General features: G+C 42.6%; 1 protein-coding gene and 1 non-coding gene across 3 annotated transcripts in view; both read right to left on the reverse strand.

Moving 5' to 3' along the window:
- LOC140726121 (exocyst complex component 6B-like) overlaps positions 1 to 24,635 on the reverse strand; it is an 835,898-nt gene that overhangs the window by 487,083 nt on the left and 324,180 nt on the right. For both annotated transcript variants that reach the window (XM_073042078.1, XM_073042079.1), the window contains one exon: positions 22,176 to 22,352. In XM_073042078.1, the coding sequence (XP_072898179.1) occupies positions 22,176 to 22,352 (177 nt within the window). The remainder of the gene's footprint in view (positions 1 to 22,175; positions 22,353 to 24,635) is intronic.
- LOC140727154 (U6 spliceosomal RNA) lies at positions 9,257 to 9,365 on the reverse strand. The gene has a single exon (XR_012098796.1). It is a non-coding gene; the product is annotated as a U6 spliceosomal RNA (small nuclear RNA).

Here is a 24,635-nt window from a genome sequence, read left to right on the forward strand (position 1 = left end):
GTTCCTATGTTTCTATTAAGTATTACAGTTAACAAGAACCTGCAGAGCAGGCAAACAATTAGGTACAAACACATAACAAGGTAGACTTTGAGGCCAAAACTCCATCTTATCATACAAGAGGATCTTACAGAAGTGGGATAGAAGCTGTCCTTCAGCCTGGTGCTAAGTGTTTTCAGGCTTTTTTATCTTCTACCCAATGACAATGCAGAGAAGAGTGAATGTCCAGTGTGCACGGGGTCTTTGATTATGCTGACTGCTTTACAGAGGCAGCGAGAAGTGTAGACGAAGTCCATGGAGGAGAGGCTGGTTTCTGTGATGTGCTGAACTGTGTCCACAACTCTTTGCAGTTTCTTGTGTCTTTGGACAGAAGTGGTTTGCCATTGCCTTCTTCTGAGCAGTGTCTTTACAAGAGGGGTGGCCCTAGCCATTCTCAAAACTCTTCAGAGATTGTCTGCCTGGTGTCAGTGGTTACATAACCAGGACTTGTGATCTGCACCAGCTGCTCATACGACCATCCACCACCTGCTCCCATGGCTTCACGTGACCCTGATCCAGGAGGGAGGAGTGTACTAAACATGGGCTAAACTATGCTCAGGGGTGACCCACAGGCCTCCTTTGGTATCTCACCCTTCTATCCAACCCTATGTATACCTCTATCAAATCTCCCCTCTTTCTCCTACGCTCTAGAGAATAAAGTCTGAAGGTTCATAAGGTGATTTATAGACTTTGTTTCAAGACAGCAAGTTATCATAATCAAGAAGTTGACAGAATAAAGTTTAACAAAGCTTCCCTGTACTCTTGCTATTCCCATAATTTCTCATGTGAATTAGAAAAGACAAATAGATATTTTGTCAGTTCATGTGATGAACATGACCAGAAGTCAATGCCTTCAATTCCATCCTCAACATCCCTCATGGATGATCAATCCAAATATTTTCAAAGAAAATGTGAAAAAAGAATTATAACACTCCGTGTAATGCTCCCAATGTGGCCAGGCAGGCGTCTCAGTCAGATTACCGGGCAAGTGTTCAGAAATCCCAACTATAGATCTACAAAGAAAAGTTGAAATCCCACCATGACAAGTAGGGAATTTAAATTCAAGCAATTGAATAAATCTGGAATTACATGTTACTCTACACTCTGTTATTATTTTCCCTTCTATTTCCAGCTTGCACTGGCATTTATTTTTTATTTATTTAGTGATACAGCATGGAAAAAGCCCTACCAGTCCAACAAGCAACCCATCTCTTTAACCCAGGGGTTGCTAACCTTTTTTGTGCTATGGACTAATTAAGAATCCATGGACCCCTGGTTGGGAGCCTCTAATCAAAGGGCAATTTACAATGACCAATTAACCTACAAAGACAACCAGTATGTCTTTGAACGGTGGGAGGAAACCGGAGCACCTGGAGGAAACCCATGCATTCATGGGAAGGACGTAGAAACTTCTTACAGACGGTGCTGGAATTGAACTCTGAACTATGATGCCCCCGAGCTATAATAACATGATGCTAACTGCTACGCTACTTTGGCACCCCAGTGTTGAAATGAACTGTATGGATGACGCAGATCAAGTGGGCAGCCAGATACTTTTTCCTAGGGCAGAAATGGCTAATATGAGGGAGCATAATTTTAAGGTGATATGTTGTTAGTATAAGAGGAAGGTCAGAGGTAGTTTTTTTTGCACAGAGAGTGGTGGAGTGTGGAACGCCCTGCCAGGGGTGGTAATAGGGGCAATTACATTAGAGACATTTAAAGAACTCTTAGATAGGCACATGGATGAGAGAAATGGAGGGCTACGTGGGTTGGAAGAGTTAAATTGAGCTTAGTGTAGGTCAATAAGTCGCACAACATTATAGGCCGAACTGCCTGTGCTGTACTACAATATTCTATGTTCAGCGTTCTGAGGCAAAACACAAAGGATATTTGTAATCTGGTCATCTGCTCTTTCATCTTGTGGATAATGTTCAGAAGCAAGGAGTCAACAAAGAGCTTATAACCAACATCCCCAAAGAAAACTTAAAAATAAAACACTGTTTTCTTCTGAGCAGTAATTGTAAGATTGCTCCACCTATCTCCTGGGAGCTAGGGAATAAAATGGGCTGGAAATGACCAATGCTAGTCAAAGACTGTAAATAACGTCTGTAAATATTTATTCTGACTGAATCATCAAAAATAAAAGAACAAAGATGGAGCTCAGCCAATGCAACGTTGCACAATAGCTCAATAGACTCAAGGTCAGAAGGTTAAAAACCCCAAGGCAAGACCTTGGATGAGAAGCGTAGGTTCACACCATTGCTAAGTGTTTATTGGCTCGATGTGTCAAATTTCAGATAAAGTGTTGTTCCTCCCTGTTGGGTATTAAACTGAGCTACCATCCAGGCCATGCTCTCTTCTCACTGTTGCCATTGGGCAACAGGTACAGGAGCCTCAGGTCCCGCACAACCAGATTCAGGAACAGCTATTATCCCTCAAGCATCAGGGTCCTGAATCAGCTTCCCTCACCTCAGGTCTGAACTGAAGACTCACTTTAAAGGATACTACAACTCATGTTCTCAATATTATTTCAATATATTTATTTATTGTTAATTTGTTTTTCTTCTTGCATTTGCACAATTTGTTGTCTTTTTCACATTGGTTGCTTGCCCATCTTTGCCGTGTGTTTTTCATTGATTCTATTGTGTTTTTTACTAATTACTGTGATGGCTCACAAGAAAATTCCCGCTGCTGCCTGTAAGGGTTTTGTATGTTTTCCCCGTGACCGTGTGGGTTTCCTCTGGGTGCCCAGGTTTCCTCCCACTGTCCAAAGACATACCGACTGGTGGGTTACATAGTTATTGTAAATTGTCCTGTGATTAGGCTAGGACTAAATCAACGGGCTGCTGGTCAGAGTGGCTCGGAGGGCTGAAACAGCCTATTCCATGCTGTGTCTCAATAAATAAATAAATATGAATCTCAGGGTTGTATATGGTGACATATATGTACTTTGATAATAAATTTACTTTGAACTAATACCCTTAAGGCGAGAACTTGGCTGAGAAGTGTAGTTTAACACCATTGCTCAGTGTGTGCTGGATGGAGGTGTCAAAATTCAGGTCAAGTGTTGCTCCTCTCTGTTAGGTAGTAAACTGAACTGCTAATTACCTGTGTGAGTGGGTAGGAAAATTCACACAGAACTATTTCGCTAAAAGCACCAAGCTTTGCTCATGAACGAAACAATGCTGTTACCGAATGGGGAAAAGAACACTGGCAAGTGAAACTTGAAGTCAGGACTGTTAGAATATATTTAATAACAGGCACTGAGTTTACAACTTTTGACCTGAAACATCAGAATCAGAATCAGGTTTTATATCACCGGCATATGTCGTGAAATTTGTTATAGAAATGAAAAAGTAGTGAGGTAGTGTTCATGGGTTCAATGTCCATTCAGAAATCGGATGGCAGAAGGGAAGAAGCTATTCCTGAATCACTGAGTGTGTGCCTTCACACTTCTGTACCTTCTTGCTGATAGTAACAATCAGAACAAGGCATGACCTGGGTGATGGGGTCCTTAATGACGGACGCCATGTTTTTGAGGCATCGCTCCATGAAAACGTCCTGGTTGCTGGGGAGGCCAGTGCTGATGATGGAGGTGATCGAGCTCACAACTTTCTTTCGATCCTGTGCAGTGGCCCCTCCGAAACAGACAGTGATGCAGCCAGTTAGAATGGTCTCCACAGTACATCTCTAGGAATTTGTGAGTGGTAAATCCCAATAATCTCCTCTGCATCCTCTCTAAAGCTTCCACATCCAATCCTATAATGAGGTGACCAGAACTGAACACAATACTTCAATAACTCCTACGTCTATTTTTTATGTTCTTATGATTGTATAGTAGGTAATGTCATTCACAACTCCTCAAATAAGAAAGTTAACTGGATGACATTCAGGGTTACAGCTGCCAAGAGGCAAATAATACTTAACCCATGCAGGTGTTGGCCAATGATGGCTCCAAACCAATGATGGCCTCTACGTCTTTAGAAGTTTGTCAAGATTCATTATGACATCTAAAACTGTGGCAAACTTCTACACATGTGTGGTGGAGGAGAGTATATTAACTAGTTGCATCATGGCCTGGTATGGAAACACTAGTACCCTTGAATCCTACAAAAAGATGATGGAACTAAGTTTACAACTCTCTGTAGCTTATTTCGATTTGGTGCAGTAGACCCCCCCTCCCCCCCATACCAGACGGTGATTCAGCCAGTTAGAATGCTCTCCACGATACATCTGTAGAAAATTGTGAGTGTTTTTGTATACCAAATCTCCTCAAACCCTTAAAGAAAAATAACCGTAACATTAATCTTTCCACATCATAAAAGTGCTGCAGTGTAGCAGTTAGCATAATGTTGAACACCACCAGCAACCTGTGTTCAATTCCCTCAGCTGTCTGTAAGGAGTTTATATGTTCTCCCGGACCGTGTGGGTTTCCTCCCACAGTCCAAACACATCACATATGGGCTAGTAAGTTTTGGGCATGCTACATTCAAAGTTCAAAGTGACAATTTATTATCAAGTTATGTACATGTCACCATATTCAACCCTGAGATTCACTTTTTTTTGTGGGCATTAACAGTAAATAAAAAGAAAAATACACAAACTGCACAGAAAGATGGACAAACAACCAATGTGCATAAGAAGACAAACTCTGCAAATACAAAAACAACAAAATAATAAATAAATAATATTAGGACTTTGTCTTGTAGAGTCTTGAAAGTGAGTCCACAGGCTATGGCATCAGTTCATAGTTGAGGTGAGTGTTGAGGTGTTTTCATGTTGTCACTTAACCCATGCAGGTGTTGGCCAATGATAGCTCCAAACCAATGATGGCCGCTACGTCTTTAGAAGTTTGTCAAGATTCATTATGACATCTAAAACTTTGGCAAACTTCTACAGATATGTGGCAACATGGCAACATTTACAGGCTCCCTCAGCAAACTGTCAGATAGTGTTGGTCACTGACACAAAAGGATGAATTTCTCCATACGTTTAGATGTTTCGATGTATATATGACAGCTAAATTTAAATCCTAATCTTAAATCTCAATCAATTTTCAACCAAACATATTTTGCATAGGAGAGGAATTCTCTAAGCCAGGAGTTCCTAATGCCATGGACCAATACCATTAAGCAAAGTTTCCGTGGACCCTGGTTGAAAACCCTTGCTTTAAGGGAAGGGAGAGAGCAAAAGCAGAGGTGTTTCCTCCATATTCTTACATGTTTTGAAGTTGTTGAGAACCCCACTTCATTAGAACAGTAAAGTTGGAGGAACTGCTATTTCAATTACAATGTCAGCACAGGATAATCTAAACCAGGACCAAGTGATTGTCAGCTGTCCAGCTGTTAACATGGAACAGTAACATCTGGTTTGCCTTTCTGTAGGTTAATACTTTGCTCCACCTGGCTACCAGTACCTCAAAGCTGGGAAAACTTCAGTGAGATAATCTCCCCTGACCACCTGCAGCATCTCAGCCACCAGGGCCAATGAAACTTTTACAAGACTTCATTTTCACATCGCCTTCAAAGGCCTGGGGAGGAGCAGAGAGGGAAAGAAACACAGAATCCCACAAAGCAAGACGTGTGTGAGTGTGACTGCGATTGTGCTCTGTGTATAAGTGTCTGAGAGAGAGGATGAGTGTGAGAACCATGCACTTTAAGCTCTTTTTGCACTACTTATAGAGACATGAAGTCAGAGAACACTACAGCACAGAAACAGGTCCTTCGGCCCATCTAGCCCATGCTGAACCATTAGTCTGCTTAGACCCAACCCATTCAGCTACACTGGACTATAGCCCTCCATACCCCTCCCAACCATATATACTTTCAAATTTCTCTTGAATGTTGAGATCAAACCTGCATGCACCACTTCTGCCAGCAGCTCGTTCCACACTCTCACCACCCTCTGAGTAAAGAAGTTCCCCATCAGGTCCTCATTAAATATTTCACCTTTCACCCTTAACCCTTATCCCATGACCTCTAGTTGTAGTCTCATCCAACCTCGGTGGAAAAATCCTGCTTCCATTTACCCTATCTATGCCCTTCGTTATTTAGTATGCCTCTATCAAATCTCCCCTCAATCTCCTACGTTCAAGGGAATAAAGTCCTAGCCTATTCAGCCTTTCCCTACAACTCAGGCCCTCTTATTTATTTAGAGTCACAGAGTCATAGAGAGGTACAGCACAGATACAGGCACTTTGGCCCATCTAGTCCATGCCAAAACCATTTAAACTGCTTTCTCCCATTGACCTGCACCAGTGTCCTTGTATTCTGTCTAGGGCAGAGGCCCTCTGGTCCTAGACACTCCCACTATCCCACTATGTGAAGCATCCCCTCCACATCATTTCTTTCCATGTCTTTCAATATTCCATAGTTTTCAATTAGATCCTCCCTCATTCTTCTAAACTCCAGCAAGTACAGGCCCTAAGCCATTAAGTGCTCTTCATATGTTAACCCTTTCATCCTGACATCATCCTTGTAAGCTTATATAACTAACATATAAAAGTCCTCCAACAAATGGACCATCTGCACCATGCTACTTCCCAACAATAAGGGTCCATAACAAGACTATGAGCCATATCTCAGAATAAGAATTGAATCCCATTAGCTGAGGATACACAGAAGTGCAACAGACATTATGAACATGCCATCTTACTTGTATTCACTATTGGGTAGATGAACAGAAGCCTGAAGTCACACACCACCAGCTTCAACAACTTCTTTCCTTCAACCATTTGCTTCTTGAAGCAATTGGCACAAAATGGTGCGGACAGGGATGCTGCCTGTGACAGAGAGGCAGTGGTGCGTGAAGGAGGCGTGCGGTCTAACAGCGAGTGATCATCTTAGGTTCAAAGTTCAAAAGCCAGTTTATTATCAAAGTTCATTTATGCCACCATATACAACCCTGAGATTCATTTTCTTGCAGGCATTCTCAATAAATTCAATAACCAATCAATGAAGGACAGCACCTAACAGGGTGGACAACCAGCGTGTAAAAAACAATAAAATGTCCAAATACAAAAGAAGAAAAAGATAAATAAACTATAAAGATCGAGAGGTGAGCATGGCCTGGTGGTGAGTGATTGGTCCCTGATTCTGAATGCTTCTCATTGTTCATCTTGGTACAAAGCACACTAGGTGTTTGGTAAATCAAACCTAGTGTGACCAGAAAGGCAATCTTCTCACACCTCTGCTATTCTGCATACTATATTAATGGGAAATATTTGCATTTCTAAAGAAGAGAAATTAGCTTTATTTGTCACATGTACATCTACAAAAGAGACTGATCTGCCAATGAGGACTGTCTCACAGGGCCGGATCCGGTTTCCTCCTGCTGAAGTCAATAATGATCTCCTGGGTCTAGCAGACGTTGAGTGAGAGGTTGTTGCAGCACCACTCAGCCAGACTTTCAAATGCCCTCCTGTATGTTGATTCATCACCACCTTTGATTCGTTTAAGGACGGTGGTGTTGTCAGCAGACTTGAATATGGGTGTGTTTAGCCACACAGTCATAAGTGTAAAGCTAAGCACACAGCCTTGTGGTGCACCTGTGCCGATGGAGACTGGGGAGATGTTGTTGTCAATCTGAACCGACTGGGGTCTGTAAGTGAGGAAATCTTGTATCCAATTACAAAAGGAGGTATTGAGGCCAAGGTCTTGAAGCTTATCTTGTGATAACAAGACCGTGTTGGACCTTTGTGGTGTGGAATGCTGCAAGTCCAGTTCATTGGCTTATCAGTGAATGGCGGGGACAGGCGGCAGGGGAGCTGCGTGGCCGACCGTAGCCAGGACTAGACCTCAAACGTGGTGTTGCCTGTTTGCAGCTCCCAGTGGAAGGTGTCGAAGTACAGGCGTTCCACTGGTGTGCCAGGGGTGGTGTGGCGCGGGGTCCAAGCTGGAGTCAGTGTTGCTGAGCGGAAGACATGAGCGGAAGATGAAGGGTCTCAATTGTTTACTCTGTTCCTGGCCTACTGAGTTCCTCCGGCATTTTGTGTGTGTTACAAGCTGCATTGTGTTTGACTGCAGAGTGCTGCCATATTCATGGATGCAGGGACATTTAAGAAACTCTTAAATAGGCAAATAGGTGAAAGAAAAATGGACTTGGACTCTTTGTGTGTGACTGTATTTCACTGCTATCTTATATGTGCTATATGTGCCTTGTGCTGTGGTTGATTGTTGATACAGTGCTGTGCACTTTGGCCCCAAAGTAACGCTGTTTCGTTTGGTTGTATTCATAGATATTCATGTATGGTTGATTGAGAACTGAACTTAAATTTGAACTTGAACTAAATCTACCTCAGTACAGCAACACTATGACTACTTTTATCACTTTGCACTACAAAGTTTGAACGTAGAACATTACAGTACAGTACAGACCCTTCAGCCCAAAATGTTGTTACCTACTCCAAGATCAAACTAACCCTTCCACATAGTGCTCCATTTTTCTTTCACCTAAATGCCTATCTAAGAGTTTCTTAAATGTCCCTTTTGTACCAGTACCTCCAGCACCCATCGATCTCTGTGTGAAAAAACCTACATCTGATATCTAATGAGGTGACCAGAACTGAACACAACATTCCATGGGTAGTCTCACTGGGTTTATAAAGTTGTAACGTTCTCTTGCAGTGCTTGAACTCAAACTGTACACCTTCATGCCAACTCTATCAACTTGTGCAGCAACTTCACATGATCTAAGAATCTTGCCATCAACTCTGTACTCTACATTCAAGTTCAACCTTCCAAAGTCAATCACTTTTCTGAGCTGAACTCTATCTGCGACCTCTCAGCCCAGCTCTGCATGCTATCAATGTCCAAACATACCCTATGACAACCTTTTACACTATCCACAACACCAGTCTTATTTTTTTCTAATGATGCCCTTTCTTAAAAAAACTGTTAAATTCACATACCCCTCCTCCCTTCCTACCCCATCCCTTATTTATTTATTGTCCTTTCTTCCCCCCCCCCCCAACCTTTTTTTCTCTCCCTTTTGTTTTCTCTCTCTGTCCCTCTCACAATCACTCCTTGCCTGCTCTTCATCTTCCTCTGGTTCTCCCCTCCCCCTTTCTTTCTCCTGAGGCCTCCCATCCCATGATCCTTTCTTTCCCTTCTCCAGCTCTGTATCCCTTTTGCCAATCAACTTTCCTGCTCTTAGCTTCATCCCTCCCCCTCCTGTCTTCTCCTATCATTTCGGATTTCCCCCTCCCCCTTCCACTTTTTTTTAAAATATGGAACGCTTCACGAATTTGCGTGTCATCCTTGCGCAGGGGCCATGCTAATCTTCTCTGTATCGTTCCAATTTTTTAGTATATGTGCTGCCGAAGCGAGCACCCCCTTCCACTTTTAAATCTCTTAATATCTTTTCTTTCAGTTAGTCCTGACGAAGGGTCTCGGCCGAAACGTCAGCTGTGCTTCTTCCTATAGATGCTGCCTGGCCTGCTGCATTCCACCAGCATTTTGTGTGTGTTGATGAAGAACCAAGTTTTTTTTTGAAAAGTCAGGGAGAGGGATTGTCAACGGGTGTTGGTTATTTAGAACAAAGAACAGTACAGCACTGGATAGGCCTCACTCACTCCACCCAGACTGCCTACTAACCCATTCACTGCTAGCACCAACACACACTGAATAAACAATTTGCCCCTCATGTCACTTTTCAACTTCCCTCTTCTAACCTTAAAAGCATGTACTCTAATGATAGATGTTTCTATCCTGGGGAAACGATTCTGGCAGTCTACCCTGCCTATACCTCTCATAACTTCAATTTTTTTAATTGAAACATTTGAAATTCTTTTGAAAACTTTAAAATAAATTATTTGCTTGGGTTTCCAGAAGGAGGTTGTCTAGTGTTAGAGACTGTTAGTTAAAACCGATAGATTTTTAAAAAAAGATTAACCAGGCTCAGAAATTAATCGGAAATGGAAAATGAGCAGGAACTCAAGCTGGTAGAATGAACAAAGCTGGCACCATGGCGAAATAGTTAGCATAACACTGTACAGTGCCAGTAATTCTTATCTGGGTTCAATTCCCACCATTGTCTGCAAGTTCCATGTGTGGTTTTCCTCCAGGTGCTCCAGTTTCCTTCCACATTTCAAAGACGTCCAGGTTACAGTTAGCAGGTTGTGGGCATGCTATGTTGGTACCATGTGGGCTGCCTCCAGCCCAGTCCCTGGGTTCAGTTGGTCATTGACACAACCAATGCATGTCACTTAATATGTCGATGTACATGTGACAAATAAAGCTGATCTTTCATCTGTAAAAGAGAGTCAAAAGTGATCTGGGATTGGGCTGACTCAACTCACTGTGTTTTTTGGAACAATTTCACAAGAGTGAGGCCATCTGCTTTAGATCAGAAAGGAAAAAAACTGAATATTTTATCAAGGGTCTAAAACACCAAGACAGGTCAGTATGATATGATTCACATATGTGTATTGATAAAGAAAGTGACTCAAATTAAATTCTGATATTAATGCCTGGAGAACAAGAGTGAGGTTAAATGGAGACTGAAGAGACAGCAGATGCTGGAATCTGGAGCAACAAACAATCTGCCAGGAGGGAGGATTAGGGAGTTGATAATCAAGCTGCCTTTCTTTTCTTTCTTGGTTTCATGGCTACCTGGAGAGGAAGAATTTCAGAGTAACATACTTTAATAATAACTCAACCTTTGAACCATTGAAGTTCAAAGTTCAAAGTAATTTTTATTATTGAATTATACGTATATAAAAAGGATATAGTACTTTAGTACATGTATGTCAGATTCATTTTCCTGTGGGCATACTCAATCAATCTATAGAATAATAACCATAACAGAATCAATGAAAGACCACACAACTTTGGTATTCGACCAGTGTGCAGAAGACAACAAACTGCGCAAACAGAAAAAGAAGAAATAATAATAATAGAGAAATAAGCAATAAATATTGAGAACATGAGATGACGAGTCTTTGAAAGTGAGTCCATAAGTAGTGGGAAAATTTCAGCGATGGGACAAGTAAAGTTGAATGAAGTTAGCCCCTTTGGTTCAAGAGCCTGATGGTTGGGGGGTAATAACTGTTCCTGAACCTCATGGTGTGAGTCCCGAAGCTCTTGTACTTTCTTCGCAATGGAAGCTGTGAAAAGAAAGCATGTCCTGGATGCTGGGGGTTTCCTGATGATGGATGCTGCTTTCCTGTTACACCACTCAATGTAGATGTGCTCAATGGCTAGGAGGGCTTCACCTGTGATGGACTGGTCCAGATCCACTACTTGTTGCAGGATTTTCTATTCAAGGACATTGTGATGCAGCCAGTCAATATATTCCACACTACGCATCTATAGAAGGTTGTCAAATTGTAGACATCATGCCGAATGACATCTCCAAAGGAAACTAAGGAAACTCATAAGGAAGTAGAGGCATGCTGCGCTTCCTTCATAATTGCACTTACGCACTGGGTCCAGGACAGGTCCTCTGAGGGGTACATTTATAACAGGATATCATCGACGATGATCACCAGCGCTATCATGTCCCAAATCAGTGGGTTGAGCAGCTTCTGCAAGGATTAAACCCGAAACATCGAAAATTCCTTTCTTCGCACAGATGCTGCTTGGCCCACTGAGCTCCTCCAGCTGAGAATGTGTCTCTTGGAGCCAGGCAAAACTTTAAACCAAATACTGAGCTTGAGAACAGTCTGGAGATCAAACCTCTAGGGGATAACTTGGTCTTGGAGAGAGTACTTAAAAGATTTACTAGGTCAATATCTGGACTCTGGGAGTTAAATTGCAAGATGAAATTATATAAAAAAGTATGATAAACTGTTTCCAATGGTCCTGGAGTCTCGGAATAGGGGACATAATCTAGAAATTAGGGCCAAGCTTCCCAGCAGTGCTTACAAGAGTTTTCTACATACAATGGGTAGCTGCTCCCTCCACAATTACTGTCAATGCAATATCAGGTGATATATTTTGGAAAACAAAGCTAGAACAGAAAACATGGAACATAGAACACTACAGAAGAGTACAGGCCCTTCAGCCCACAATGTTGTGCTGACTTTTTAACTTACTCTAAGATCAATCAAACTCTTCCTTCCTGCATAGCACTCCATTTTTCGATCATCCATGTGCCTATCTAAGAGTTTTTTAAATGTCCTTCATGTTTCTGCCTCTACCACCACTTCCGGCGATGCACTCCAGGCATTGCATTTTCCGCAGAATGAAATTACCTCAGATACCCCCATATCCATTTACCCTATCTATACTCCATAAAATTATGAGGGGTATTGATAGGGTAAATGCAAGCAAGCTTTTCCACTGAGGTTGGGTGGAACTACAACTGAAGGTCATGGGTTAAGGGTGAAAGGTGAAATGTTAATGGGGAACATGAGGGGAAACTTCTTCACTCAGAGGGTGGTGAGAGTGTGGAATGAGCTGCCAGCACCAGTGGTGGATGCAGGTTCAATTTCAACGTTTAAGAGAAATCTGGATAGTTACATAGATGGGAAGGATATGGAATACTAAGGTCCAGGTGGAAGTCGATTGAACCAGGCAGTTGAAATGGCTCTACATGGACTAGATGGGTCGAATAGCCTGATTTTCTGCTGAATTTTTCTATGACTCTATGACTCTATGACTCTATACGTTCTTCTAATCACTTTAAAATTATACACCCTGGTATCAGCTACTTCTTTTTTGGGACATCTCCATTAAGTCTCCTCTGATCCTCTCAATTTCCTATTAAGTTTTTCCCACCTTAAACTCATTCCCTCTAGTTCTTGATTCCCCAATCCTGGGAAAAAGATTGAGACCATCCACTCTATCTCGAGAGAGCAATGTTTAATAGTGTCTGCTGTAAGTTCGGGCTCTCCCATGACCACATGGGTGTCCTCCAAGTGCTCGGCTTTCCTCCCACATTCCAGACGACATACATAGAAACATAGAAAACCTACAGCACAATACAGGCCCTTCAGCCCACAAAGCTGTGCTGATCATGTCCCTACCTTACAAATTACTAGGGTTACCCATAACCCTCTATTTTTCTAAGCTCCATGTACCTATCCAAAAGTCTCTTAAAAGACCCTATCGTATCCGCCTCCACCACCATAGCCGGCAGCCCATTCCACACACTCACCACTCTCTATGTAAAATACTTACCCCTGACATCTCCTCTGTACCTATTCACCAGCACCTTAAAACTGTGTCCTCTTGTGGCAACCATTTCAGCCCTGGGAAAAAGCCTCTGACTATCCACATGATCAATGCCTCTCATCATCTTATACACCTATATCAGGTCACCTCTCATCCCCCGTTGCTCCAAGGAGAAAAGGCCAAGTTCACTCAACCTGTTTTCTTAGGGCATGCTCCCCAGTCCGGGCAACATCCTTGGAAATCTCCTCTGCACCCTTTCTATGGTTTCCACATCCTTTCTGTAGGGAGGTGACCAGAACTGAGCACAATACTCCGAGTGGGGGTTAGGGTTAGTGAGTTGTGGGCACACTATATTGGCATCAGAGGTACGGCGACACCTGTGCGCTGGCCAGCACAATCCTTACTGATTTGATTGTCACAAAGCGACACACTTCACTGTATATTTTGATGTACATGTGACAAATAAAACCAAATCTGCTGTCTTTGCTTGGATCTCAGAGTGTGAAAGCCTGGTGTGAGCTTAATATTCAAGTAGAGAAATGTAAATGCCTTTGTAATTCTTTGCCCACAAGAGAGCAGCATCCATCATCAAGGACCTCCACCATTCAAACCATGCTCTCTTCTCGCTTCTGTCATCCAGCAAGTACAGGATCCTCAGATCCAATACCAGCAGGTTCAGGAACAAATAATACCCTTCAAACATCAGGCTTCTGAACCAGTGTGGATAACTTCACTCACCTCAACACTGAAGTGATTCCTCAACCTATGAGTCACTTTTGAGGATTCTTGTTCTCAATATGTACTGCATGTATGTATGTATTTATCTATTTACTTATTTGTTTGTTTCTTTATGTCATTGCACGGTTTGCCTCCTTTTGCACCTTGGCTGTCATTCTTTGTGTGCAGTTTTTCACTGATCCTATTATATTTCTATGTTCTACTGTGAATCCCTGGAAGAAAATAAATCTCAGGGTAGAAGTATATGCTGACATAGGTGAGCGGCCAAGAAGCTTTGAGACAGAGCACAAGCCCATGATCGACTCCATTTCTTGCTAATCTAAGCGTTGAGGAAAATTGAAAACATCGAGGTGAGTATGGAAGGTGAGCAAGTGTTCAGCAGCTTCTACCAGCCTCTCGCTCGCTGCTGTCGGAGGAGGGTGTCTGCTTGTCAATCTCTCTCTCTCCTTCTCGCTCACTGCTCCCAAAAAAAAGAGCCCTGAATTCAAATGATCTCTTTCTCCCTTCATGTTGTGGGAGGATGATGCTGGAGCAAGGTTTGAGGATTGGTAGATGACATTATGATGTCATTTCTGGGTATGGTCATTCCTTTTTTGTTGCTATTTTTCAGTGACTTTCAATCAGGGTGGCCTGCAGATAACGAACACTGAGCTGAACTGAACTGATTTTGTGTTTTATATTCCGTGTTTCTGCTAGGTTTTTTTGCTGTTTGCGCAATTTGGAATTTGTGCATGGTGGGGGGCGGGGGGGGAGTTTCTTTCTTTCCGCACCTTGCGGCACATCGGGCAGCAACCTTGCTGTTTCTTTTAGTACTTTGTCTGTTTTTTTTACCAGGCTGAGCTGCTAGCTCGACACTCATCCAAGCACGGTGGAAAGTGTTCAAGGAGCCAGCCCGACTCGAAACCAGAACCACACAGCTTGTAGACTGGTGCAGATGCCACTGCACCACAAGCCGGCTATATACTGCATACATACTTTAATAATAAATGTACTGTACTTTGAACTTTGATAATAAACTTAATTTGAACTTTGATGATCCTGACCTACAGACAAACTCTTTAATTACATCTTCAACATCTTGCATGACTAATCAATAAAAATATTTACAAAGAAATGGGATTAAAGAATTACAATGCTCCCCGTAATGCTCCCAATGTGACTTTGCGCTGCGGTTTGAACATTTTGAACTTTATCTAAACAATGTGGATACTCCATCACTGAATGCATCCAAGATTGGGAATGATTGATTTATACTGTTTCTGAAAATCTGGTGTGGTGGTTGCCATGGTTGAGGGACGGAGCAGAAAAGGGGAAGTACAGGATCCGTGAAATTTTATTAAATGGTAGAAGACACTTGAAATTATCTTTTGGCTACCACTGTACTTCTTATTTTCTTACGTTACCGTCTGCTGCAGATCCAACGGCCCCTCTGGGCATGACATAAAATGGATGGAGCAATGGGCCACGTTAATCTTGGGAGGTGTTATTGGCATTTACATGATCTGTTTCGCTGATGCAATTTATCCACAGTGAGTTTCCACAGCTACAAAGCACTGGGGAGGGAGGGAGAATTTAAGAACTCAATCTGCATGTATTGGCTGGATTACAAGAAATTCCTCTGGGCCTCGGTTGAGTGATGGGTTTACGAGCAAATTTAAAACCTCAGAATTTTTTTGTTAAGTAACTTGTATAAGAGGGAAAGAACAAAAGCAAATTCCAGGTACAGAATCTAATTTTTTCTCATGGTCTCAAAACCATTGGCTTAATCCAAGCAAGAGAAACTTTTTTCAAAATCCCCTCATGATACCGGCCTACAGGCTGGGAGGCACCCTAGCTTTCTGTCAAAAGGTGTGCACTTCCATACCCTGTCGAAACCTGGCCATGAACTCAACCTTTCACTGAGGGAGGGTTTGGCATTTCTGAAGCAAAATTAAATTGTGCTCTGTTCCATGTGGCTTCACCTTTCAGCCTAAGCAAGTGTTACAAAGAGCCACCGGGAGATTCAGGGAGCTGCAGCATGCACTTCCAGGGCCCCGGCCAATGTTCGTCTCTCTGCCAAAGCACCAAAAGATAGTAATTTACTTCTCTCCTTCCCTCTTTTTCCCAATCCCCATCTGGTCACGCTCTCATTCCTTCTCATCTCACCTACCTATCACCTCCCTCGGGTTCCCTTCCTCCTTCCCAGATTTGTTCATTTAGTTAGAGGAATAAGCCCCTCAGCCCTTTGAGCTGCCAGCAACCAACTGATTTAACCCTGGCCCAATCACGGGATAACTTACAATGACCAATTAACGTATGACCAGTACATCTTTGGAATGTGGGAGGGAACCAGAGGACGCGGAGGAGACCCACATATTCACGGGGAGGTCATAGAAACTCCTTATAGACGTGTCGGAACTGAACTTCGAACTCCGATGAACTCCATGGCACCCATGGTTCACTCTCCTTTCTTATCAGATTCCTCCTTCATCAGTCCTTTATCTCTTCCACCTATCACCTCCCAGCTTCTTATTTCTTCACCCGCTACCACCCACTGACACTCTCCCTCACCTGGTCTTACCTATGACTTGCCAGCTTATATTCCTCTCCCTCCAAACACCCCTCACTTTTTTTTTATTTTGGCATCTGCCCCCTTACGTTCCAGTCCTAATGATGGGTCTCAGCCAGAAACTTTGATTATTTATTCATCTCCATAGATGTTGCCTGACTTGCTGAGTTCCTCCAGCATTTTGTGCGTGTCGTAACAGCTTCAGTTACCTGGCCTCTCAGATGGACAAGATCATGAGGGAATATTATAGATGGGCCAGCATGAACATGTTGGGCTGAAGGGCCTACTTATGCATTATATGGCTCTGTCGCTCACTATATTCAAAGTTCAAACTATATTTATTTTCATAGTACCCATGTCACCATATACTACCCTGACATCTCATCCCCTAATGAGGACTGGCTCATGGATCTCTGGTTTCCCCCTCCTGAAGTCAATAATCAGCTCCTCGGTCTTGTTGACATTGAGTGAGGAAATGTTGTTGTGACACCAATCAGCCAGATTTTCAATCTCCCTCCCATATGCTGATTCATCGTCACCTTTGATTCGGCCAACAACAGAGGTGTCATCATCAAATTTAAATATGGCATTGGCACTGTGCTTAGCCCCGATGTTATAATTACAAAACGAGTAGAGCAGGGGGCTAAAAACACAGTCTTGTCCTGCACTCGTGCTGATGGAAATTATAGAGGAGATGTTGTTGCCAAACCGAAGTGCCTACAAATGAGGAAATTAACGATGCAGTTGCACAAGGATAGATCAAGCCCAAGGTCTTGGAGCTTACTGATTAGTTTCAAGCGGACTTCTAAGGTGACTCAAAAGTCAACTGCTTATTCCCATAGGAACACGCACAAAATGCTGGAGGAACTCAGCAGGTCAGGTAGCATCTATGGAATTAAATAAACAGTCAACATTTCAAGCTGAGACCCTTCTTCAGGACCGGAAAGGAAAGTGGAAGACACCAAATAAAAAGGTGGGGGGAAGGAGAGAAAGGACGAGCTAGAAGGTGATAGGTGAAGCCAGTTGGGTGTGAAAAGTAAAAGGGTAGGAAAAGAAGGAATCTGATAGGAGAGGAGAGTGAACCATGAGAGAAAGGGAAGAAGGACGGGCACCAGAGGGAGGTGATAGGTAGGTGAGAAGTAGAGGTAAGAGGCCAGACTGGGGAATAGAAGAAGAGAGAAAGGAGATGGGCAAATTTTTTTTGAAACGAAAGGAGAAATCGATGTTCATGCCATCAGGTTGGAGATGACCTGCGTGGAATATGTGTTGCTCCTCCACCCTGAGAATGGCCTCGTTTGCTGAGTTCCTCCAGTATTTTGTATGTGTGGTGCTGAAGACTTAGAGCATCTGCAGAATCTCTTGTGTTTATTATTTACTTTGTGCTCTTTGAAAATTGGCTGCTTTCACTGCCAACGCTATAAGCCACTATACATCACAAAGCAATTCCTGGCAATGAGTTACTTTGGGATATCCTCAGTATGACATATTGCAAATGAATTATATAATTCAAAAACAAAGTAATGTTTTTCTCTTCCAACACCTCCACCACTGACAGATCTGTGATCACAGGACTAGAACAGTTTATGTGCTCTATGAAGCTTTTAATTACTTGGAAAATTAGTTTATCATTGTCAGAGGTAACAAGGTACAGTGAATCAGAATTCAAATCTGAATCAGGTTTATTATCACTGACATATGTGAAATCTCACTCCTGGCACTTAACCCAGCAAAGTGCGACAACTATCCATTCACCTCCTGCCTTACCTCCATTCAGGGCCCCAAACAGTCCTTCCAGGTGAGGCAACACTTCACTTGTGAATCTGCTGGGTCATCTATTTTGTCCAGTGCTCGATGGGGCCTTCACTACATTGGGAGACTGGGCAACCACTTTGTCGAGCACCTCCGCTCCATCCACTAAAAGCAGAACTTCCCAGTGGCCCAACATTTTAATTCCAATTCCCATTTCTGTTCCGATATGTCAGTCTGTGGCCACCCTCAGGGTGGAGGCACAACACCTAATATTCCATCTGGGTAGCCTCCAACCTAATGACATGAATATTGATATCTCCTTTCGGTAAAAAAATGTTTCCATCCACCTCCCTTCTTCTTCTATTCTGATGGAGTAAAAGGAATTACAGAGGCATGAGAGAAGAGTTGGTCAGAATAGATTGACAAAGAACACTGGCAGGGATGACGGCAGAGCAGCAATGGATGGAATTTCTGAAAGCAATCAGAAGACACAGGATATATACATCCCAAAGCAGAGGAAAGATGACACATCTAAAGGAAAGATGACACATCATGGTGAACAAGAGAAGTCAAAACCAACATAAAAGCCAAAGAGTGCACATACAGAGCAAAGATTAATGGGAACTTAAAGTATTGGGAAGCTTTTAAAAACCACCAGAAGGCAACTAAGAAAGTTATTAAGAAAGTAAAGATGGAATACAAAAGTAAACTAGCCAATAATATTAAAGAGGATACCAAAAGTTCCTTCAGATACATAAAGTGTAAAAGAAAGGCAAGAGTGGATATTGGACATTGGGAGAGGTAGTAATAGGAGGGACAATGAAATAGCTAATGAACTGAATAAGTATTTTGCATCAGTCTTCAATGTGGAAGAACCTTGCTCTATGGTGGAAGTTGCGGGAGTCAAGGGGCATGAAGTCTGTGAAGGTACCAGAAGGAGAGAGAAGGTTCTTGAGAAACTGAAAGGTCTGAAGGTAGATAAGACACCTGGATCAAATGGTATACACCACAGAGTGCTGAAAGAGGTGGCTGAAATGATTATGGAGGCATGATCTTTCAAGAATCACTAGATTCTGGAATGGTTCTGGAAAAAAGGAAAATTGCAAATCTCACCCCACTCTTCAAGAACGAAGAGAAGCAGAAGAAAGGAATCTATAGGTCAGGTAGTCGGCCAGGTAGATGGAGTCAATTATTAAGGATGAGATCTCAGGGTACTTGGAGGCACATGATAAAAGAGGCCGTAGACTGCATGGTTTCCTCAAAGGAAAATCTTAGCTAACAAATCTGTTGAAACTATTTGAAGAAATAACAAGTAGGATAGACAAAAGGTGAATCAGTTGATATTGTGTACTCGGATTTTCAGAAGACCTTTAACAAGATGTCACACATGAGGATTCTTAACAAGCCCATGATATTACAGGATGGATAAAGCAATGGCTGATTGGCAGGAGGCAAAGAGTGGAAATAAAGGGAGCCTCTTCTGATTGGCTTCTGGTGACCAGTGGTGTTCCACAGGGGTCTGTCTGTGTTGGGACTGATTCTTTTTACATTATATTACAATGATTTAGATGATGGAATTGATGCTTTGTTGCAAAGTTTACAGGTGATGGGAAGATAGCTGGAGGGGAAAGTTGTTTTGAGGAAGTAGAGAGGCTACAGAAGGACCTAGACAGGTTAGGAGAATGGGCAAAGAAATGGCAGATGGAATACAGTGTCAGGAAGTGTACGATGATGCTCTTTGGTACAAGAAATGAAAAGGTTGACTATTTTTTAAATGGAAAGAAAATACAAAAAACAGAGGTGGAAAGGGACATGTGAGTCCTTGTCCAGGATTCCCTAAAGGTTAATTTGCAGGTTGAGTCTGTGGTGAGGAAGGCAAGTTCAATGTTAGCATTAATTTCAAGAGGACTAGAATATAAAAGCAAGGATGTAATGTTAAAACTTTCTAAAGCAGTGGTGTGGTCTCATTTGGAGTATTGTGAGCATTTTGTGTGTGTTGCTTTGGACATCCAGCATCTGCAGACTTTCTCCTGTTTATGATATGTGAAATGTATTGCTTTGTGGCAGCAATATATTGCAATGCATAAAATACACTACAAATTACAATAAGAAATATGCATAAACAACAAGATAGTCATGTAAGAGTAGAGCAAAAATAGTGAAGTAGCATTCATGGGTTCATGGGCCATTCAGAAATCAGATAGTGGAGGGGAAAAGGCTCTTCCTAAATTGTGAGTGTGGTTCTTCAGACTCCTGTACCTCCTCCCTGATGGTAGTAATGAGACTAGGCCATGTCCTGGAAAGTGGCTGTCCTTAATGATGGATGCCATCTTTTTGAAACATCACTTTTGTAGAATTTATAGACGCCTTTTGCGCTGGGCCTAGCCACAGTGTAATGGGTGTAGAGAGAGAAGAGCAGTGGGCTAAGCACACATCCTTGAGGTGTGCCTGAGGCAGTCAGTAAGGAAGAGATGTTATTTCTGATCTTCACTGACTGGTCTTCCAATGAAGAAGTCAAGGATCCAATTGCAGAGGGAGATACAGAGGCTCAGGTTTTGGAGTTTATTGATTAGGGGATGATGGTGTTTATTGAATGCTGTTTACAGATTATTTCATTACAACAGTCCATTGAGGTAGTAGACAGTAAAACAATAACACAATGCAGAATAACACACATAAAATGCTGGAGGAACTCAGCAGGTCGGCATCTCTGGAAGGGAATAAGCAAATGACATTATGGATCAAAACCCTTCATCAGCCCAAATCTTCGAATCTATTCCTTTTCATTGATGCTGCCTGACCTGCTGTATTCCTCCAGCATTTTGTGTGTGTTACTCTAGATTTCCAGCATCTGCCGAATCCCTTGTGCTTACCCTTCGTCAGGAATGGGGGAGAAGAAGGAGTATGAGCTGGTAGGTGATAGGTGTGATCAGGTGAGAATGAGTGGGAGAGGGGGATGAAATAAGAAGCTGGGAGATGATAGCTGGAAGGTGCTGAAGAAGAAGGATTCCAATAGGAGAGCAGAGAGAAACATGGCAGAAAGGGCAGGAGGAGGGGCATCAGAGGGAGGAATGCAAAATAAAATATTACAATCCCCATTATTCAACCTCCACTGATCCCAGTAACGTTTACTGTTAACCTGAAATCAGATATTGACACATTTCCCTTTATGAAGGAGTTTAACACAGCTCAGGCATTTCTGAGAGCCTCGTCCAGATGTCAACTGTCCAACAGGCAAATTAAACTCTCCTTATTTCTGATACTGTTGATCGAAAGCAGGTTGCTGCCCTGTGGTGCTTCAAGAAGGAAGGCCGACCACCACTTTGCTCGAGAAGCCAGGGGTGGTATGTAAATTCATCCCACAATCTGTGTGGAATTCAAAATGAAAAACAAATGGCTGGAGGAAGCCTCCGATTTCACCGAATTCCAGTAGTTTTTTTTTCTTTCCCCCACACTGGTCCCCATTGTATCTCTTCCTCTCACTTGCCTATCACCACCCTCCTGATGCCCTTCCTCCTACCCTGATTCCCAGGATTCAGGTACAGCTTCTTCCCCTCCGCTGTCAGATTTCCGAATGGACATTGAATCCATGAACACTACCTCACTACTTTTCCTTTCTTCTATTTGCTCTCCTTTGCCACTATTTACTTAATTTAATGCGTGTGCGTGTGTGTATATTTATATATATATATTTATATATATATATATATATATATATATATATATATATATATATATATATCTTGTATAGATAGATTTATATCAAAAGATAGATAAATATAAATACACTTAATGTAATTTAGAGTTTTTATTATTATGTACTGCACTGCAATGCTGCTGCCTAACAACAAATCTCACAATATATGCCAATGATATCAAATCTGATTCTGATTCATCCAAACATCCCTTCTAGTCCACGCAAGAACCAGTGGTCCTCACCCAGCTAACTAAAAAGTTTCTCAAAAACATTGCGGAAAATGATGAATTACCTCTTCGTCATCCTCCTCATCTTCGACATCCAGGATTCCCGAATCTTGCTCAGACATTGGGCTGATTTTATCCACCTCCGCATCAAAGCCCGTGCCGCCATCTTTCTTCAGTTTCTTCCCACTTCCCGTCTTGTGTTGCTGAGAGACAACGTTGTCCAGGTTCCTCTGCTGATGTGCCTGGGAGAGAAGTAGTGATGGTCGGGTTTATTATACATCAAGTTAGACCACAAAACATAGGAAAAGAATTAGGCTATTCAGCCCATTGAATCTGGTCCACCATTCCACCATGGCTGATTTATTATCCATCTCACCCCCATTCTCCAGCCTTTTCTCAGTAACCTTTGACACCCTCACTTATCAAGATCCTATCAGCCTCCACTTTAAGAATACCCAGTGATGTGGCGTCCACAGCCATCTGTGACACAGTGTATGTCTATGATTCATCACCCTCTGGCTAAATAAATTCCTCATCATCTCTGTTCTAAAGGGACATCCTTCTAGTCAAAAGGCTGGGCCCTCTGGTTTAGACTCCCCCACTATTGGGAATATCCTCTCCACATCTACTCTACCTAGGCTTTCAAGTTGAAGTTTATAGAGTTCAACAACTACAGAAAGTGGTGGATTCAGCCCAGTCCATCACAGCAAAATGCCTCCTCACCACTGGCCACAACTGTACGCAGCGCTGTCACAGGAAAGCAGCACCCGTAATCAAGGACATGCTCCCTTCTCACTGCCGCCATCAGGAAAAAAGGACTCACACCATCAGGCTATTGAAGCGGAGGGGATAACTTCACTGGGCGCAACACTGAACTGTTCCGGCAATGTATGGACTCATTTTCTAGAACCCTTCAACTCATGTTCTTGATAATTATTGCTTATATATTTATTTTGTATTGGCATAGTTTGTTGTCTTTGGCACACAGGTTGTTTGTCCGTCATTGATTCTATCGTGCTTCTTGGATTGACTAAGTATTCCCGAAGGAAAAGAATCTCAGGGATGTGTATGGTGATATGTATATACCTTGATAATAAATTTACTTTGAATTTTCATTTATCTTCCACTACAAGCTCTGGCAGCATGTTCACAATCACCGTGTTAAAAAAAAATCCCAACACACCTCCCTTAAACTTCCCCCCACCACCCCCACCTTAGCTTAAAGCTCTGCTCCTCAGTATTAGAAACTTCCACCCCAGTAAAGTGACTCCGACTGTCTACTTTATCTATGCCTCCCATAATGCTATAATGGGTGTTGGGGTGGAGATACGTCTCGACCAAAGGAGGTGGAAGACACTCCTTCCCTCCGCTAACCTGTAGGTCACCCTTGGACAGGGTGTAGCTCCCGCTTTGCCCCCCGATCAGGATCATGTGAAGCCATGGAAGCAGGTAGTGGATGATCGAATCAGGAGCTGGTGCAGATCACAAGTCCTGGTTATGCAACCACTGACGCCAGGCAGACAATCTCTGAAGAGTATTCTTAATGGCTGGGGTCACCAGTCTTGTTAAGAAAGGTGGCAATGGCAAACCACTTCTGTAGAATTTGCCTAGAACAATCATGGTCATAGAAAGAGCATGATCTCCCACGTCATTCAGGACATGACGATGACAAGTGTTATAAAATTCTATGAGGTCACCCCTCCGCAGTTGAAGCTCCAGAGAAAAGTTGGCACAGCAGCATGTGAGTTAGTGTAATGCTATTACAGCACCACTGACCTGGGTTCAATTCAATCGTTGTCTGTAAGGACTTTGTACGTTCTCCCAAAAGCTGCGTGGGTTTCCTCTGGGTGCTCCAGTTTCTCCCACATTCCAAAGACGCATGGGTTATTGTTAGTAAGTTGTGAACATGCTATGTTGGTGCTGGAAGTGTGATGACATGTGTGGGCTGTTCCTTCCCCCCCCCCCCCCAGTAAATCCTCAGAACGTGTCAGCAGTCGTTGATACAAACGATACATTTCACTGTACTTTCAATGAACATGCAAAAATTAAGTTGATCTTTAAAATCTTTAAATCTTTAACACCTTTCCTATACCTGTATCAGCCTAAATGCCTTTTAAATCTTACAGCTGGACCTGCATCTATTCACCATATACCCACCACCCTCTGTGTCAAAATGTTCCCTTTGAGACCCTTTCAAATCATTCCCCATTCACTTTACATCTATACCTTCTGCTTTTGGACTGCCCTACCCTTGGGAAAAACTGTCACCATTCAGCAAATATATGCCCCACAAGATGTTATAAACTTCTACACATCTCCCCTCAGCCTCATTTACTCCAGGGAAAACCTATCCAGACTCTCCTCATAACCTAAACCATCATCCTTGTAAATCTTTCATTTTGCACTCTCCACAGTTTATTGACATCCTCAGAATAGTAGGGCAACCGGAACCTGACAGCAATGGGTGGTACTGAAGGGGCAATTAAAACTCAGCAATGTCCGAGAAGTGTACGAATCTCCAAAAC

The sequence above is a fragment of the Hemitrygon akajei genome, chromosome 4 (assembly GCF_048418815.1).
Source record: "Hemitrygon akajei chromosome 4, sHemAka1.3, whole genome shotgun sequence".
In the NCBI taxonomy this organism is placed as follows: Eukaryota; Metazoa; Chordata; class Chondrichthyes; order Myliobatiformes; family Dasyatidae; genus Hemitrygon; species Hemitrygon akajei.